Below are 19,576 nucleotides of genomic sequence, written 5' to 3'. Positions count from 1 at the left end.
TTCAGGTTACATAACTCGTGATCTCAAGCAATTTCAGAGGCAGGATTTGCTGCATAAATAGTACAATTTCCAGTAAGGAGATTAAGGCTCCTTTGCTAGGAAAGGAAGAAATTACCAGAAAAGCTGCCATTTCAATGAACACAAATAAATCATGTTCCAAAATACACATGAAGGCAGATGTGTGTCATCGGGTCCCTCTGCCCCCAGATGCTCCCTCCACGCTTGTCACAGAGAGCAGTATTCTTTCACAAAATACAATCCATCCTTTAAACCTTTATGAAACTTTCCAACTCCATTTTCTACTTATGTCAAGTCTTTTAAAAGTCAACGCTGCTATTAATATTTTATATTTTTCATGTTTTTTAATCCCGGTGCCTTTTTTTTTTTTTTTAATATCCGGTGGCTTTCCGCGAGTTGCCGACGTCAGTAAATCCCTGTGCAGGAAAGCACAAGACACATCTCACGAGTGTGAGCAGAGCACGGGGCAGCCGGCAGCAGATCAGGCTGCGCGGGACGAGGAGCAATGCTTTCCCCCGCCGGTCTCTGCGAAACTCAGGGGTTTTGGGTCGCCTCCAGCCAGCTCACCGCTTTCTCCAGCGTGACTCAGGAGACAGCCCCCTGCTCGGGCTATTTCTGCAGACAGACGGGCGGGTGTTTCTGCAGGCTGTTACCACGCGTCACATCCTCCAGAGGCAAAAGATGCCATTAAAAGGCCGCTTGCGAAGAGCATTTATTAAAGTAAACAGCCGAAAGCAGCGATGGCAGCGCCGCTCCAGAAGCAGCAGTGCTCAGCGAGTGGCGCTGGCTGTCTGCCCCGGCACAAATCCTCTGTCCTAGACAGGAGAAGCAGACAGGCCCCGACGGGGTGGCTGCGCATCCCCAGCACCACTGAGCCCCTCTGTATCCCATTCCCACCCCTCACTCATGCACTCTTGCCTGTGGCCCCTCTCACACTTACCTGGCCCCAGGCATCCCTCTGGGTTTGTGATGGGAGTTGCTCCTCATCTTTTGTGTCCACGGTGATGTTTTGGTACGGGTCGTGCCATGGCTCCTCAGCAGATCCCTCCTTCTTCTCCCTGGTGCCTCCTGGAAAGCTGAGCAAGCGTGGTGTGTGGTTACAGGAAGCGTGGTGTTGGTAGCTCCCATTTTATTGCTTGTGCATTGCCATCCCTCTGCTGAAACCGCTTCGCCCCTGAGTCATGTGTTTACTATCCCTGTGCTCTCCAGTCACCTCCATCCTTTTTTCCTCACCCCCTGTGCTGGTTGGTACCTCGGGGACCTCCCCAGGACAGTTCAGCAGGATGCCCAGGGAAAACCTCTCTCCTCCCTGGCTTGCCTTGTCATCTTTCTAAGTGTGCAAACAAGCAAGGAGCCCAGACCCTCACTCTGCTCTCACAGATGCCTTCCAAATAAGTCTTTATCTCCTTCTTTCATAAGAGGGGAAATGGTGACAGCCATGCTGATATGCAGAAGAAATGATGCAGCAAAGGGGAAATGGCTTGTGTGGAAGCTCTTGCATTCAGCAGCATCAGCCAAATACAAAATGTTTTGGAGAAATGTCCCATTTTTGTACCGGGAGAGAAGATGTTTATGACCTGCTGGAGCAAAACGTCAGAGATCACTCGTGAGAGCAGGGATTATTTGTGAAGGGAGGGATTACAAATTTAGCTCCATCTCACTGCCCATCCTCCCCTCGCCACACCTGCACCCCCGGAGCACAGCAGATGATGGTTTCTCATTTAAACCCCTGCACCCTGGCTTTACAAAAACCCTGGTCCAAACTGCTGCACTCCTGGTAGTGTAAATGGAGATGTAGGGTGTCACATCTGGGCCCACGGTCCGGGGACAAGCTGAGAACTGGAGAGGAAAGGGCTGGGTTCCCCTGCCCTGCCAGGCTCTGCGGCATCACAGAATCAATCACACACTGGTTGAGGTTGGCAGGGACCTCTGAAGGTTTTCTGGCCCAAGCCCCTTCTCAAGCAGGGCCACCCAGAGCAGGTTGCCCAGGCCCGTGCCCAAATGGCTTTTGAAGATCTCCAAGGAGGAGACCCCACAGCCTCTCTGGGCAACCCTTGCCAGTGCTCTGTCACCCACACAGCACAGAAGTGCCTCTTGATGGTTAGACAGAACCTCTTGTGTCAAGTCTGTGCCCATTGCCTCTTGTCCTGGCACTGGGCACCACTGAAAAGAGCCTGGAGCCATCCTCTTTGCACCCTCCCTTCAGGTATTTACAGACATGGATAAAATCCTCCCAGATCTCCTCTTCTCCAGGCTGAGCAGCCCCAGCTCTCTCAGCCTCTCCCCATAGGACATTTTGCTCCAGTCCCTTCAGCATCTTGGTGGTCCTCTGTTGGACTCGTCCCAGTATGCCCAGGTCTCTCTTGTACTGGGGTGCCCAGAACTGGACCCAGCACTCCAGGTGCAGCCTCACCAGGGCTGAGCAGAGGGGAAGGATCACCACCCTTGGCCTGCTGGCCGTGCTGTGCCCAGTGCAGCCCAGGATGCCATTAGCCACCTTTGTGGCAGGGGCACATTGCTGGCTCGTGTTCAACTTGGGGTCCACCAGGACTTCCCAGTCCTTCTCTGCCAAGCTGCTTTCTGCTGGATGGACTCAGGGGCTGGTTTCTGCCCAGAAATACTTTTTCCCAAAAGCACATCTCTTGGCATATGTGCTGTAGTTTGCTCTAAATCAAAATGAGACCAAATCACCTCAGGAAGGACGTGAGCAACGGGCTCCTCTTGCCCATTTTTCTAATTGTTCCTGTTCCATCAAGACTGTCCCCGTTCCTGCGGTACCTGAAGAGCTGGCCAGAGCCTCCCAGGCCTGCTGTCACCATCAGCCAGGCCGTCTCCTGTCACCCGCTGCAGGGCCCAGCCCGTGTCCCGGCCTCCCTCAGCCAGCCTCGCGCTGAGAGCTTGGGCGCTTTGTAAAGGCTGGGACAGAGTTGTGAGGGGACAAGAACCCTGACAAGGTCTCAGGGTGAGTGACGGATGTTCCTGGTGCTGGAAAGCAGACAGATATGAGGCAGAGCCCCGCTGTCACAGACAGGCTTCGCAGTGCTCTGCGGCTTGCGAGCCATTTTATAATACAGGGTTGCTAATGGACTTGTGCTTTAATTGCTGTTTAGCAATGAGGCATTTGGGAGGAGCCTCCCAGGCAGGAGAGATTAGAGAGGGCCACCAGAAGGAGAGATAATCATCGATGAGATTGACTTTCTCTGGTCAGATGTGTTAGCTAACTCCAGGAAACGCTCTTTTCCTCATACCCCTCCTATGAGGCTGCAGGAGCGTGGCCTGATTTCTCTGACACCCGGCACTCCTGGCCACATCCAGCCCCCGGAAACTGGCACAGGCCCCAACCCCGCCACCAGCAACTGGGCTGCGTGTGTGGAGCAGCATCCTTCAGGTGAGCATGCGCATGCATGAGTTAAATGCTTATTTTAAAAAAAAAAAAAAAAAAAAAAAGCAGCCTGGCTGTGCTGCCTCAGAAATCACAGACAGAAACTTCATTACTGTTTCCATGTGGCTACGGTAGCAATTTCTTTACCATCATATGCAGCAGATGCTGCGGGATGTTCATACATTTTCCAGAAACCCTGAGGTCATGTGGAAACTTTTCAAATTAAGGAGGGCTCCTGGACATGAGATAACTATTTTATTTTATTATAGGTTTTTTTTTTTTTTTTGCCAAATAAACATTGCTCCTTGATAGTTTTCAGCTTATTTAAATCATTTTCAACCCATTTTTTTTAAAGATAAGTTTGCTTTACATGGAAAATATAAAGTCATATGATGCTAGCTACTTGTCTCTTCTTGACAAGGGAAAAAAAAAAGCGAGGGACTTTTTGCCTGTAAAAATCCCTGCCAGGAAGATTAGTGGTTACTGCACAGATCTGTGAATTTGGAAACTTGGGATGCATCCCTGGGAGTTTCACTGACTGTGTACGTGATCTTGAAGAAGTCAATGGGCTGGCAACGAGCTGACCTTCTGGTTGAGCCAAGCCTGCTTGTTTGCATTGTGAGGGAGGAAGGGGTGTTTTCTGCTGGTTTTTGTTATTGTGGCTACGCTTCCTTTTTTCCACTGAGAAGCCACACAGCTGGAGCAGCGTGGCTGTCCCTGCCCGTCTTGCTGTGGCACCGCCTGAAGCACAGAGCTGGGGTCACCTTGCACCCCTGAGAGGCATTGCTCAGTCTCAGGTGGGCTACAGAAGAGCCTGAGATATCACTGATGTGTTTCTTCTGCCTAACACTACCACTGTAGGCCTTTCTCTGTTTGTCCAAGCCCTAGGGATGGTTGGGAGACGGGTGAGGGTGCGGGGCTCTGGACACGTCAGGCTGAGAGTACCAGGTGAGCTCTGCACCACGTGCACTGGAGCCAGGCGTATGTTCCTGCCCAATAAACCACTTCTAGGAGTACAGACACCTCTAACTGCTGCTGCTGAGACTCTGGCTTGTGAATTCCTGGTCCAGTTTGCATCGATGGTCTCTCCTGCGGACCTTGGTGCCTAATAGGTTGATTTGGGTTTGTTTGTTTTCAGTTCAAAAACATTCCTGTTGCGGCTGGATGGATCCCTCCTTCTCCAGAAACCATGCTCTGCTTTGCGAAACAGATTTCTTCTGTTGCTGTTTTGGGAGAATATAGCTTCGTTTTAATGCTAGTCCTATCAATAACCCACAAGCTGTTGTACTGTGCATGCTTTTACCTGGGGGAGGTTGCTGTCAGTACTGTTTCCTCTCAGCTTTGTGCAGCAGTTTTAGTAACATAAATTAGTGTCAGAGCTGCTATTGGTATGCTCCTTTGCACTTTTTTTTTTTTTTTTTTTTTTAATAATGACAGCAGACAGGAAGTAGTGATGAAATGGAACTAACTACTTGCTGACTTTGCTGTCTAGATTTTGGTGAGGTATTTTGGTCATGATGAACTGAGGGTTTCCTCAAGTGTCTAAAGCTGAAAATCACATCCATGAACTAGATTTATTATTATTATTATTATTATTATTCCCAAGACAGGAAAAAGAAAACTTGATTAGTTTGCATATATCTTTGTCTGTTGGGTGCATGAATACCTATATGCACTAAAGACTTGTATTGAGCAAAAGCTGGCAGCATAAACAAATTTTCATTTGGTTCTGAAAATGGTGAGGTCTGTGGTCATTCTTATCTAGATCCAGTTGCTATGAGATCTTTGTTTCCCACGCTCATGAGTTGCCTCTTATTGATAAACAGTTTAATTACTTAACATTTGATCTCAGATAGCAAAGAGAGGTTTGATGCACCAACTTTGTCATTATGGCCCTGAATTTTGCTTACTTAGTTCCCTGGCAGACGCTTTCCATCCTGTCTTGACATCTTTTGACATATGAACCCAGGGTTCTCCTGTCCTCTGAAGTGCTGTGCTTGTTAGCTCCAAACTACCATAACCTGACAGGACTGCCGAATTCATCATTAACAGTATGGGAATGCCCCCAGTCCATGCTATGCCTTAAAAAATTTGTCTTTAACTTTCCCACCTGCACTGACAGCCCAGTGCTGGTGGTCCTTGTTTCACTGCCCCACACCTTACCCTTCCTGCTCTCCGTAGTGTCTCCAGCTACCGTCCTTGGGGAAAAAAAAAAAGAGTTTGAACCAAGGAATATCTGGAAGCAAGCAAAGGGGGGATCCAGATGTTGCTGATGGAGGTGGGTAGCACTTGGTAGCACTGAGTACACCTCGAGAAGACACTGGGCAGTGTGCTCTGATGCTGCTTTGTGGTCGAATACCTTGCAGGTGTTCAGTTGCTGCCTTTCCTGGTCTCTGACTTGGCCAATGTCTTCTGTGACGTGACTCGTAGCAGTTCTGCTGCAGCACTGGGAAGTGCCTGCTACCCCTTAGTAAATGGGGAGCTCAGTCTCTCTTACAAAGGCCCAAATCCACAAACTATTTATGTACACAATTCCAGCTGATTTTTATCTCAGTTGCCTGAATATCTTTGCATATCTGGGCCTAAGTGTTTTGTCTGTGGTCATGCAGGAAGTCTATGGTAAGCAGAGAAGTGAAAACACATCCCAAGTTAAAGCTGTAATTACAGTGCCATCTTTCCCTTCATTAGGATGTTTTGGGGGCAGGAGAAGATCTCCACTTGCTTTGAATACAGAACTATTTTGCTCTGCATTTTGATATTTGGCTTTAAAATAAAAACCTGTAACGCTACTGTGAATGATGCCTATTGATTATCCTCTCATAAAATGGAGAGCTCACTTAAGCTGGCATTGCCATGGCTGAAAGCCAACGCTGCAATTGATCATTTAATTAACTGGAAGAAAATTAAAGGAACTGTAATCTGCTGTGTCTCAGCTCTCTTGTTATCAGGCTGGCAAAGTGCTTATTTCTGCCTAGAGCAACGATCAGCTCCTCGACCCTGTGATTTAGAAACACCGGTTTACACATCGCCCCTCACCTACCCACCTGGCTTTCCGCAAGGCAGGATGCGGTGCGACCTGAGACCTCCTTCACCCCCTTGTGGACCCCAGACGCCGCAGTACCTGAGTCTGAAAGAGAAATGGATGTTCTATAAAAGTCACGTTTTAGAGGTCGGGACTAGAACGTGGGAGTTCTTGACTTTATTTTAATACTAGCATTTCCTTAAAGGGATCGAGGTATTGATTTTCATGTAGCTACTTCAAATAAATGAGAGAACAGTGTGTTTGAGACAGAAATTACTGGTCTTGAAAATATGGCGATCTCCTGAAGCTTTGCCTTCAAAAAAACAATCTGAGCGGTCCGTGAACACAAAGAAAAAAAAAAAACAGATGTAAGAAGCCATTGTTTTAATGATTGTGTTGCCATATCAAGCAAAGTGAGACAGCTGCCTCTAACTTGTCTTTGCATGCCTAAGTAATATATTAATTACCTCATTCCCCCATAAATGCCTACAGCCCTCCAAAAGGCATGTTATAACAGACGTAGTCATTAAAGCTTGCACTGCATTTTTGATGTGTTGCGGGAAAACAAACAAACAAACAAACAAAACCTCAAGTCCTTTGTGTTTCAGCTAGATCCAAGTTGGGGAAATGTTAAGTAGAAACACTTAACAAACTGTATCGTTCGAAAGCGTGTTTTAATGCCAAAACAGGAAGAAAACAGAATTTGAAATGGTTCCCAATGTTTGATCGGGTAAAATAGTTTGTTCCCCTTTGCATTTTAATTACAAGTGAAACCCGTTCAATTTCATCTTTGCATTTATTTCAGCCTTTTTTGCTTTGTGTGAGAAACTTGCGGTCCAGGCTGTAACATAACAAAGGGCTCGGTAGGAGGGATGAAAAAGATCAAAAAGAGGAAAAAGAAACTTCTTTCAAAACGTCGCTGCTGATCATAAGTGGCTGTAGGAGTCAGATATCTGCTTGAAATTGAAACCACTGCGCCTTCTGAGACACGCATTTTCCCTCTGCTCTGGGTTATAACTTACGCACGGACTTGTAGCAGGGTTCGTGCTGCCTCTGCCGGCTGCTGCTCTGGCTTCCCCCGTGTGTTCTCAAGGCATTTCACTTGCGTTTGTAGTACCTTCAAAAGGGAAGCTGGGCAAAGAAGAAAGTAAAACTAGCCTGGTAGGTATGAGGTATTATGGGCTGATTGGCAGATTGGGAGTGTCTTGCTGGCTTCTGAGACGTAGGTTAAAAACACTTTGTTGGTCACAGGTAAAAACAGCCGGTGCCCTGCTTGTTTGTGTGATGACAGACGGCGCTGCGCTGGTCACTGCGGCCTCATGAGAAAGTTGTGCTCTGGGTGTGGGAGCGGAGGCGAGGAGGCGAGGAGGAGGAGGAGGAAGAGTCCGTGTCCCTGTGCCACACAGCAAGACAGACGGATAGGGAGACAGCGCCTGGGGTGTTCGAAGGGACTCAGGACCGAGATGAGGAGCACCAAACCTGTGGTTTAGGCAGCTCTGCACCTCCAAATGCAGAGTGGGGCAAACCTGTGCCCAAATCTCTGTTCTGCCTGATCTGGAGTAAGGATATAAGCCCAGCTCCCCCACGTCCCCAGGTGCCTCTCTGTAAACAGGAGTTAAGGGGCCAAAGGGAAACAGCTCCCAGAGGAGAGGAGCGAGGTTTCCCCATGCGGGTACCGCAGCTGGTCTGTGATGGACGGGACAGAGATGGAATACACATCTCTGAACCCCAAGAGCCTGCTCTGCCCCTAGGTCTTTGGCTACTCTTTCCGAGTCCCATCATGGTGCTAAATGCAGGCCAGAGACAACAGCTGAAGAGGGGGAAATATCCTGAAGGCCAAAAACTGGACCTGGCCTTGGCTCAGCCGCAGATCCAAGCAGTGCTTCTTGTTCAGTGTTCCCGCTGTGGTCATCTCAGCTGCTCTCTGCTCAGCTAGTTTTTGAGTCCCCAAGGACTCCTGGAGTCCCGAGGTCTCCCTGTGCACTGCATGGGGAGCCGAACTCCATGCCTGGCACACCGTGAACTCCTCTGCTCAGCGTGTGGCAAAGGATTGCAGCAATGAGATTTGAAATCCTTTCTCTGAATGATTTGTACAGCGTCCCGCGGGAAGCCTGTAACCGAAGCATCCAGGGCTTCGACCACAAACCCTTCTTTTCTGTAAGGATAATTTCAAAATTCCATCCTGCTTTTTGTCCACATCAGGAAAACCACCATACAATTTGCAATATCTGCCCAGGAGTGGCCTGGGGTTGGCAGGAGGTAGCCAACTGGTGAAACTGCATGGCGTAGCCTGCCGAACACATGCTTGCCTCATGCTTTCATCTGGTGAATTCCTTTCATGGGTAGAAAATCCTTCCCTCAAATCTAATTACACTGAATTGGACATAGTGCTTTTATTATACTGCAGAATTTGTTAGCCACATTGGTGTACTTCTCTGTGCAGAAATCAAAGTCAGGAGAGTATTTCCAAATGTCTGAATGTGCACTGAGTCAAGCAGGCTTTATGAGGTGGTCATAGTTTAAAACAAATATATTGTGCAAATGTGAAAAGAAGAATAAATAAGATCCTGGCACAAGAAGGACAGGAACTAAAGTTAGAAAAGACCAGTGGAAATAACAGATGCCAAGGAGAGACTCTGACTCCCCTTGTGTGCTCCTGTTTCAGACAATATTCTGAGTAACAGCAGCATTAGCCTTTCACTATCAATGTTTTGGTTTGAATTTAATTCAAATTTCACTTCACTTTTCTATTGTGAAAGGAGCTGGCGATCAGACATCTCAGATTCTGGCATTGTTAAGCACGGTGAGTCACAGTAACGAGCCTTAGATTGCTGATAGCGAGTGTGCAGCAGAGCCAAGGGGCTGCACAGCCTTAGAGACCTTCTGGCACTTCCCTTTCAGGTAGATGCTCCCACAGGGGCTCTGCGGGCATGGCATGTTTTGTGGCCAAATATTGATAGATTGGTATGTTCTCTTCACTGTAGCATGGTGCTTATTTATTGAATCGATGAACATTAAATCCCTAAATTCCCTGTGCTGCCAAGTGAAAGCCCAGGAAAGCCAGAGCTGTCGGTGGTTTGTCACAGTGGCACCCCATGCGATGTGCGTCACCAACTCGAGTGACGTAAATGGAGGGAGCCTTTGCTGCTCTTTAACACCCCCCATTGGGAAGTCCATACTCAGAAAATCTAAGTGTTCTATGGAAGAAAAATTCCTGAGTAAATTAAGGCCCTGAACTTCTTCCCACTGGAGTCAGCAGAAGTTTTGCCAGTCAATATTGATGAGGGTGTGATAGGGTCCCGAGAGTTAATGCACACAGTGCCCATCGTGGTGATATTCAGCCCATCAGCAGATAGATCTGAAGCCACAGACGGGAGCATATCTCACATCTTTGCATTGATTTGTTCTGCTGCTGAATCCCTGCCACTGTCCTCACCGAGCCACTTGCCGACTCATCAGCTCGCCTTCTCTGCATTTGCCCTAATTAGTCATATGCAAACAGTATTTTATTCAGGAAGTTCTTTTAACGTAAGTTGGAGTATGAACTTAGCACAGCAATAAAGATCAGGAAAAGTGAGTGTGCTATACTGTAATAAGGCTCTGTTATCGGCCACTGGCAAAGCGGAAAAGAAAATGTATATGCAGAGTTTTAGTGACTCAAAAGTTTAATAAAGGGGAGGATGGTGGGGAGAATATTTGCTTAACATCCCCCTAGAGATTCTGTAGCATGAAATGTTTAACTGCTGAACAAGTTTCCACTAACATCATCCTGAAACACAATTGGGTTTTGATGCAGTGTTCTTTATTATGGGCTTGGGGAAAGCACGTTTGGCATGAGAGAAATGTGTCTAGTAAGGAGACCACAACACTTATTCACAGTTCCTCAGCCAGTTCATGCTGGGAAGTCCGACATCTTTGAACAATTAAATTGAGCAATGTTAGTAATTTGTACACCGAGATTTTTCTGCAGTGTCTTCTGCTCAGAGACTGCTAACACATCTAGGGCTTTGGTGCCTCAATTATTAAAAATGATCAGAACCTAGCATGAGAGCATTCAACGAGGAACTGTTTCGATGCATTGTACAGTATGTAAATTTGGATAATGGTAATAAATTTGTACAAATGAATCCTGAAAAATCAGTGCTTATAGGCACCAAAATTAATCATCATGCAAAGGAGTGACAGCTAAAAGATTGAAAATAAGAGTGCTGAGTGGGATCAGGTGGGTTCTGTAGCGTTAGAGCTAGGCTACCCCTGGTCTGGATCACATTGGTGCTGCTTGGTCTCTAAAGGGAGCACAATCACCTTTGTGTGAGCACTGAGACCGCAGCTGAAGTGCAAAGCAGGCTTTCACTGCTGTGTGGCAGCTCATCAAGAACCACTTCATCCTCACACCCACATTAGAGAAGCTGAAAGAGTTGCTCAGAGTTGCACCAGCCTCCTCTAAGGCATGGGAAGTACCTCTGCTAGCAACACTTCACTACCAAAACTCCCCTGGTGTGTCCCAGTGACAGGGGCTCTGGTGGGGAAGGTGGCACTGAACTGTGTTTGACATTTCTGCCCCTGCCAGTGCATCCCCCTGTTTCACCAGGGGAACTCCTCGGTGGCTGTTAAGGTGACTCTGAGACTGTATTAAAATAGTGCAGGGCTGCTGTGCAGGAGTGCATTAACTGGCTATAACTCATTTGGAAAGATGAGGTGTCTGTGAGCTCCTCTGTTTGGCTTCTTGGTACTTATGCAGGAGACCCGAGTTTGAGTCTTGTTCTGATTATTTCTCTTCCTGAGGCACCAGTGAGCACAGAACAATAAATATAGCAGTAGTCCACAGCCACACTGCCACGGGCTATCGTGTTGTCACATCTCATAAGCTAAGTAAAGCTGGGCTTTGGCAGTATGCGGATGAGAAACCTTAAAGGAATAAAAGGAGTCTGTTGCACCTGTGTCTCTTCTGTGTCTCAGACTGGTGCAGGCAGAGGCTTCCTGTGATTTCCTGTCATATAGACGCTTCCTGTGATTTCTATTAAATGTCACGGTCACTGCTTTTTCTTCAAAAGAAATTAAAAACAAGCCATGTCTGTATGCAAAAATGACTGCTCATTACGTGGAAGCTCAGAGACCACTGCAGAAATGTTAGGAAGATACAGTACTGTAACGACATCATTTTGCCCTGCAGGTGTTTCCTACAACATTACATGTACATACAGCAGGGCAAGGATGTTACATATGCCTGTCAAAGCTTCTTTTTAAAAGGTATCATTACCGCAGAACTGTGAACTGAGAAGTGTCATATGGCGACTGAGTAGTGTCATATGGCTCAGCTCCGTATGATCACTTATAGTTCCTGTTGGAGGAAACCAACAAGATCATAGAATACCCCGTGTTGGAAGAGACCCACGCAAGGATCATCGGGTCCAACTGCTGGCTCCACGCAGCATCACACAAAATTAATACCATGTGTCTGAGAGCGGTGTCCAAGTGCTTCTTGAACTGTGGCAGGTTTGGTGCCGTGACCACTGCCCTGGGGAGCCTGTCCCAGTGCCCGACCACCCCTGGGTGCAGAACCTTTCCCTCACACCCAGCCTGACCCTCCCCTGTCCCAGCTCCATGCCGTTCCCTCGGGTCCTGTCGCTGTCCCCAGAGAGCAGAGCTCAGCGCCTGCCCCTCCGCTCCCCTCGTGAGGGAGCTGCAGGCCGCCATGAGGCCTCCCCTCGGCCCCCCTGGAATCCCGGAGCTCCCTGCAGTCCCTTTGTACCCTTCCCACCTCTCCACAGAACTGAAAACACTTATGACTCAGGGAACATAGCTGAGATGGCTGCGGAGCCTTTAATTTTAAACGCGTGGACCTCGGCCATAAATTCCCTCCCTGCAGCGTGCCCTGGCTTTCCATCCCAGAGGCTACCCCTCAGCGCCCACACCGGGGCTGCCTCCCCTCGGGCCAGGAGGCGACCACACTGCCCTCAGCCCCCAGCCCCGCTGCAACGGCTCCTCAGGAGCCCCGGGCTCAGCCTGGAGCCGGCTGCGGGGGCTGCCGGGGGCTGCCGGGGGCTGCCGGGCCGCTGCCCCCCAGCCCCGGCCACGGCCACCCTTGGGCGCCCCCCGGCGGGCACGGAGCGGGGACACGGACACGCGTGGGCGGCTGTGGGGGCAGGCAGCACCCCCCACAACCCCCGTCCTGCCTCCCGGCTTTGGGTGTTTGGGGTAAAAATTGTGGGTTTTTTTTTTCAGGGGTAAGAGCTTGCTTCGGCTGTGATTAACTGTCCGGGTCTCTCCCTTCTGGCCCACCTGGCTCTCTTTAATCAACGTGACTTTTTAAGCTCGTTAGCTGGCCGCCTTTATGACTTTGGGGAAGAGGAGCTAAGAATTGATGAGAGGCTTAAAACAATTTAATTTGAAGAAGCGACGCGCGCCGGGGGGGCGGCGTGTGGCATTTCGGCTCCCGCTGACCGTGCGGGGGCAGAGCCACGGCGGGGCTCGGTGGGCGGCTGGGCGATCCGCGCCCCGTGTCGTGTCGTGTCGTGAGATGTCGTGTGTCGTGCCGTGTCCCGCCCCGCACACAGCTCTCCACGTGAAGCGCCGGCCCCCTCCTCCCAGCTGTTTGCTCAGCTGACCCCGGCGGCCGAGGGGCCGGGCTCCGCCGCCTCTCCTCACTGGCGCAGCGCAGGGCCCGGGCCGGCCGAGCCCGCCTCTGCCTCCTCCTCCTTCTCCTCCTCCTCCTCCTCCTGCGCCGCGCACAGCCCCGGCCGGCCCCTCGCCGCCTCCAGCCGCCGTCCCCGCCGCCGTGCCCGGCTCCTCCCGCACCTCCCCTCCCGGCGCAGGCCCCGGCGCCTGCCCCGATGCTCTGAGCTCCGCGCGGCCCCAGCGCCGGCCCCTTCCCGGCCGCGCCGCCATCTCCGCGCCCCTCGGCGGCCATTGGAGCCGCCCCGGAGCCAGGCAGCGAGCGGCAGCAGCAGCAGCAGCCGCCAGGCCGCCGCCATGGACAGCCCCGGCGGCGTCAGCGACAAGAAAAGGTACCGGGGGGAGAGGGTGGGCATCCCCCTCCTCACCCTCCTCACCCTCGCCGCCCTTCCTCCCTTCCCACGGCCGAGGCCCGCGCTCCCAGCCCGGCTCCCCGCAGCGCGCTTCGCTCTTTCATCCTCCCTCCTCCTCCTCCTCCTCCTCCTCCTCGTCCACGTCGCCATTTTGTCGGCGGGGGGAGCCCGGCTCCCCGCTGCCCGGGGGGCTCCCGAGCCGCGGCCCCTCAGCGCCCCGCGGCCCGGCCGGCTGGGGGCGGCGGGTTACAGCGGGGTGTATTCGTAATTAAAAACCCAGAGTGGGGGAAGCGCCTCGGGGACGGGGTGGCGAAAGGGGAAACGTGTGTGTCTGGCTCGGCACCGGTGCTGTGGGAAGTCTGCTGGGGTCCTAAATGGTCGCGCTGGGGGCGACCGCGGCCCTTCGGGAAAAGGGAGGTGGGATCGGGTGTGCTCCACGGGGGGCGGCCACCGAGGCTTTGGTTCCCTGCTCTGCCCGGGTTTTGTTCGGAAAGGGAAGATTTTAGATTACCGAGCTTGAGAAAAGCAAGGGGGGGGGGAGAGGAGGAGGAGGAGGAGGAGGGCTGCCGAACAATGTGAGTTGAGAAGTATGAATAATTCACCGCGGATTGCTAGCTCAAATTAGAAAGGGGGGGGGGGAATAAAAGCCTTGAAAGCTTTTGTTACGTAGCGAAGTTCTGGAGTTGGAGTATTTAGGTGATCGGATTTTTTTCGATTGGATGCTCCCCCAGCGTGCTTCGTGGAGGGATTAATTGCTGTAATTGCCATCTGCAGAAAACAGCGTTTGTTTGTATTGATGCCGATGCCCTTTTTTAGATGGGTTATCTCTGCTTTTGTATCAGGAGGGCATCCGAGCGGGCTAAATGGAGTGAGGATGAAGCGTATAAGTCGCGTTGGAAGGGAGTCTGAGTGGCTGGCCTTTAAAATGGATGTTTAGCTTTGTGCTGAGCCCGAGCTGTGTCCGCAGAGCGTGGGGCTCGGAATACGGCGTGCTGTGCCCCTGGGCTTCGCCTCCAGGGCGGTATCATCTGAACGATGATTTCGAGTTGTGAGAGTGGTGGGGTGGAGGAGCAGGAGCTTTTAGTCTAATGAAATATCTACGGTCCTGTAACCTTTTTTTTTTCTTCTTCTTCTTCTCAAAGCTAATAACTATTGAGAAGCCGCCGAGAAAATGTTGCCACAGAAATGACTGTTCTGTTCTGTGCTCTGCTGGCCTAATTTGGTGGCAAGGCTGGAAAGGGGCTTTGAGACTTTTTTTTTTTCCTTCTGTTGCTGTTTGCTTTGTCCTCGAGCGTTTGTTATTTTTTACTTACCATTCTGTCCCGCTTGGGTACTTTTTTTTGCAATTTCCTTGTCCTGGATGTAATCTGCTTTCTTCAGAATGTAAGAATCCGTATGCATAGCTTATCCTGCCCTTCCTAAAGGGAGAGCTTAAGAAAGAGCATTTGTTGCCTTCTGCTTCCTGTAGACCGAGTTCAAGGTTGGGAATGTTTCTTATAAAATAGCAAGGAATATTGAGGTTACCTCTGTTGTAGGGTATGTTTTAAATTAAAACATAAAGCTGTGTCTGTGGTACGCTCATCCTGGGGCCGCGAGTCTGCAGTTGAGCAAAGATGGCTAAGCAAAAAAGGAAGGATGTGAGCTCACAAGAGAACTTATTGAAAATCCCAAGCATTGCTCAAGAACCGGGGGTTGTTTTAGAAGGCTTTAGGTTTGCCAGTGTCCCTGTTCAGGATACCTGTAGGGAAAATACCTTCCAGACTGTCCTTCGATGATAAAACTTTGGCTGATTGTAGATGTAGTGTGCCTTGCTTTCACTATGTGTTGGGCTCGTTTCGCTCCTCATCCCTCTGTGTGCTTGTGTTTGGGTAGTGTTTAGCTCTTGAGAGTTAAAGTGAAGCTTGTTGTTTGCTAATTACGTGCTGTGGGATGCAGAAATTATGAAATTTGACCGAGTGTGTCCCTCATTCTTACATAAGTGAAATCTCATCATCATATTAACTGTTAGCACAGATTCACTTACGGGTTTGTTGAACCCATTCTGTTAGGCAGTCCCGAACTTCTGTAGATCTCATTTGAGTTCTTATGGAATCCTGACCCCCTGTATGCATGGGTAATGCTGTTACGTATTGCCGGCTCTGTGGGTTTTAGCTGTTCTTCAGTACCTGGGTCACTTTTGTGTGCTCCTGATCTTTTTTCACATGTGTTGCAAGGACTCAGTTTTTTTCTGCATAAAGAGTGAATAAAAGAGCATTGTTGGGAGCTTTGCTTGCTGATGAACTCCCATTTTAGTCAAATTTAAGGCTCTTATATAGAAGTTTGACTTTCTCAATTTTCTTTTAACGAACTGTAGTATACAGATGGCTCATGCCATGAAAAGTTTTTCCTCAGTTCTGTGGTATGACACTTTGTTATTAGGAGAGCACATCTTGCAACGCTTTAAGTAAATGCACCACTTAGGGTTACTAGTTGCTTTGGTAAGGGCCCGCAGCTGGTAAATAGATTGGAAAAATGAATCTTGGATTGTTTTAAGTCCTTACTTGTAGCGTAAATATATATATGTAATGGTATGAGTGCTAAATAAAAATGACAAGCAGAAGGTTTTTAAAAAGTATTTTCTTGAGTGCCCAGTCTGGGACTTAAGATGGTGTAAAGCACTATGTTTTAACATCCTGACTTGAGCGTCTTGCAGAAAAACTTCAGCTTTTCAGTTTCTCATAGTTGGGACTTGAACTGTATCGTCTGGTATCTGAGAGGATGATCTGAAAGACCAGGGTTTTTTTCTGTTCTGTCTCTGCCACTGTGGTCCAGCTCCAGAATCTGGCCGAGAAGCCCTGGTCCTGTGCCACTGCCTATGAAAGGGGCAATGACTGCTGCTGGCTTTCTTAAACCTGTGTGAGGTTTTTAGGATTGTACACTGCTTTTTGCCTGTTAATTTCTTTCAGTGCTGGTGGTACTGAGCCGCTGTTAATGGGGTTGAAAGCTAATACAAAACCCTTTTGTATATACTATAACTGTACCTTTTTTTGTTGTATGAAGAGGAGAAAACTTCCTAAATCTTATGCAGAATCTACTTGCAGGTACAGGGAGGGGAGAGTGGTTTATGGCTTACATAGAAGTGGTTGTTTTTACTGCTTTCTGGATTTTTCTGGATTGTTTGGCTTGCCTTAGGACTCGAATGGCATTGCCTGAGTTGTCTGTTCTTTGTCACTTCCTCAAACACAAAATGGTTTTGAAGTGTCTTCAGTAAAAGTGATTGGAATCTACTTTTCAGTGCCCACTAAAGATGAAGGCAACAGCACGTTGCTGCAGCTCTGCCTCATGGTTATCGGGGCACAGAAAACCAGGGAGGAACAGCTGGGGAGGGTTTGCCTGCTGCAGATACACTTAAAATTTTGAACTCTCGGTGCTTTGGTCTGCTTGTATCAGTGGAGATTTGAGTATCTGGTAGCACGTTCGTGGAAGTAGCAGGAGAAGATTTCTGGGTTATGTTCAGTGACACTTGCTCTGTCTGGGGCCCTTGGGCTGGCTTTTTTGGGAAGCTACCTTCTGTATAAATGTTATTTGTTTCTCGGGAGGCTTACCTTGATGCGTCTTGGGCTGTGGGGAGGGCAGATGTAGCTGTGCACTGGTCATGGCACCTAAAGCCTGGCAATTAGCGAACTATCGATTTAAAGGCAGAGGTGTAAAGTTGATAATCCACCTTATTTCCTCTTCTAATTGCGATCCCCATTTTCTGGTAGGCTCCTCTTTCCTGAGGAATGTCCATCGAGGGCTTCTTTAGCTTAGGTTAAGCCTACGTTAGGGTCCTGTAAGCCTTGCGAAGCGGGGTGGACACGCGGTGCCGTGCCGATCCTGCTGCCTCCTGGAGAGAGGCCGTCCTCTTACCAAGAGTAAGACTGGGCAGCAATGCAACAGCCAGAGTTTACTTCCTCCTCTGCATGTTGTGAGCACAGCTCGTAGACCTTTGTTCCTTCGTATCCTTGAATTGTATGCCTGGAGTTCATAAAGTTGTTTCCAGGACTCTGATTGCTGATGGCGAAGTGGAAAAGGAACAAAATCAACTCTTACCAGCACCAGCGAATGTCAGCAGTGTTGTGGTGTAAGCACGAGCTGTTGTGAGGTTCCTACGAGTGTGCCTGTTCTTCGGTGTGCTTCTGATCTGAAAGCCTTGGAGACTCTCACTGAGCCGATCTAACAAAATGGATTAAATTCTTGTGCGTTCGTTCTGCGCGGTAATAAAATTACACTAATGCGTGTTAGAGGGCTGGATTTCAGCTAGGTTCTCATGAGACTTTCCAGAGTTCAGGGGGATGTTGTATCGCAGAAACCGCTGGGTTTGTGTATTCAGTTTTGTGTACTGTAGGGGAAAAAAATCAGCAGTATTGTCTCCACTTATTTGTGAAGAGCTTGGTGTTATGATATGCCAACAAAATAATTCTTATGCATTGTGAAGTAAACCCAGGTGGGAGGTACCGCCTGGTTCAGCAGTGGCAACGGGAGTACCCAGATTTTCCTGATGATACTGCCCTTTCAAGGAGATGCAAATACAGATCAGATTACCATGTGTGTTCTTTAAAAACAAAGCAACTTCAAAACAAAAACACATCTTGCAAGAACCTTAGTAAGGTGTAGTAACCTGTTTCCCACCTCTTGTGTTGCTAGCTGATGTCCAAAAGGAAGGAATGTTCCAGATTGCAAGTCATCAGCCCAAATGCTGCTTTTATCTCAACATGGGCAGGTGTTTACATGTCTCAAAAAATCCTAGGCAATGCATGGAAAGAACGTAGGCCTTACTCATCTTTTCATGTCATAACAGCCCTTTCTTTTTTGGATTTGAGAAAGTTTGAGCATTTTGGAGCCTCTCTCAAGAACCCTCTTTTGTATTAGGGCAGGCAGAAGATCATGCAGGAGAATCTTTTTTGCACCGAGTATCGCTCTGAAACAGGAGGTGCTTGGGGCGTTTATGACATTGGGATCTACAGAAATGGCCCAGGAGAAAAGAGGAGCCTTTGCGTTTTAATTAATGACAGAAAATTCAGGAAAGATACAGGTTTCCAAATTAGAGTTGGATGTGAATGCTATTAAGTTTTTCCTCTAGTGAGATCTGTTATTTATCTTAAAATAAAACTCTATGAAAATCAAGCTCTGAAATTTAGAAACATGAAGTCAAGTGAGTACATGCCAGCATATATGTATTTTTAAATACAGTTTATGTTGGTGACGAATGCTTTAGGCTTCTTTGATGTGGAGCCATAGCCTCAGTTGATGTAAATTAGCACGGGTTCATTGAAGCTATGCCTGTTCGTACCAGCCTGGGGATTTGATCCAAGATATCAGAATTGATATCTCGAAGTGCATTGATGGGTTTCGTCATATGCATAATTCGTCATTTCTTTCTGTTGCAGCCTGATGATGCGGTGACTTGTAAAAAAATGTGTTGTTTTAAAATGTTGAGATATTTTTACCAACCTATTTCACACGGTGTCTGTGGACGGTGTAGAACTGGTGCTTCAAGTAGATCCATTCTTAGTCCCTTTAAAATATCTAATACATAATAAACGCCGTGTGCATTATAGACTCTAGAGAAACTGCAAATTCTGTTTAATTTGGGGTGGTATGAATGAATACTTGTTAAGCATTCAGAGGAAAAATGTTACAACAGATTTTATAACTCGCCACGTTAAAATAGAGCCTGAATTTCAAGTGAAGAATTGAGGAAACTGAATCATCGCGTTTGTGTGAAGAAATTTCTGCTGTTATATTTACAGCAGTGGAAGGTTTTACCAAACAACTTATTAAATATCCCAAGTACCTTACTAAGTATCCCTTTCAACTCCTTTTGTAACAATCCTGGACGTGTTACCTGAAAAAGCTGCCCCGTGTGGTTTACCAGGATGCATCGTGGTCCCGTCAGTCTGAACTGATAGCGCCCATCTGGTTTTGGTTTAGGAAGATTATGTTTCAAGAAGGAAAAGAACACCGAGGCCAGGAACCTTGTTTTTGTGGAATTATTTCATGCTGCTCACAACTGAGAGTTATTAATGAACCAGCTAGGCTGGAAGGGAGTTCAGAGGCTTGCCTCCTCTTATTTTCCCCGTGCTTACACCTGCTGGAAGAGATGGG

General features: G+C 48.5%; 1 protein-coding gene and 1 long non-coding RNA gene across 3 annotated transcripts in view; one reads left to right on the top strand and one right to left on the bottom strand.

Moving 5' to 3' along the window:
• Positions 1-545: 545 nt before the first annotated feature.
• Positions 546-8,624, bottom strand: LOC308196211. Its single transcript, XR_013952127.1, has 4 exons — positions 7,445-8,624; positions 6,445-6,527; positions 959-1,094; positions 546-684 (listed from the first exon to the last, which is right to left on the bottom strand). It is a non-coding gene; the product is annotated as an uncharacterized lncRNA (long non-coding RNA).
• Positions 8,625-12,688: 4,064 nt separating this feature from the next.
• HIF1A (hypoxia inducible factor 1 subunit alpha) overlaps positions 12,689-19,576 on the top strand; it is a 33,605-nt gene continuing 26,717 nt past the window's right edge. Inside the window, exon 1 of one of the 2 annotated variants that reach the window (XM_080596367.1) lies at positions 12,689-13,429. In XM_080596367.1, coding sequence (XP_080452493.1) covers positions 13,395-13,429 — 35 coding nt within the window. In that variant the 5' untranslated portion in view covers positions 12,689-13,394. The remainder of the gene's footprint in view (positions 13,430-19,576) is intronic. The other variant, XM_080596364.1, reaches the window with a different exon arrangement.

Source organism: Anser brachyrhynchus (genome assembly GCF_964034855.1).
Source record: "Anser brachyrhynchus genome assembly, chromosome: 5".
Classification (NCBI taxonomy): domain Eukaryota; kingdom Metazoa; phylum Chordata; class Aves; order Anseriformes; family Anatidae; genus Anser; species Anser brachyrhynchus.
The sequence above is the reverse complement of the archived record's forward strand: the minus strand, read 5'-3'. Positions and strand labels throughout refer to the sequence as shown.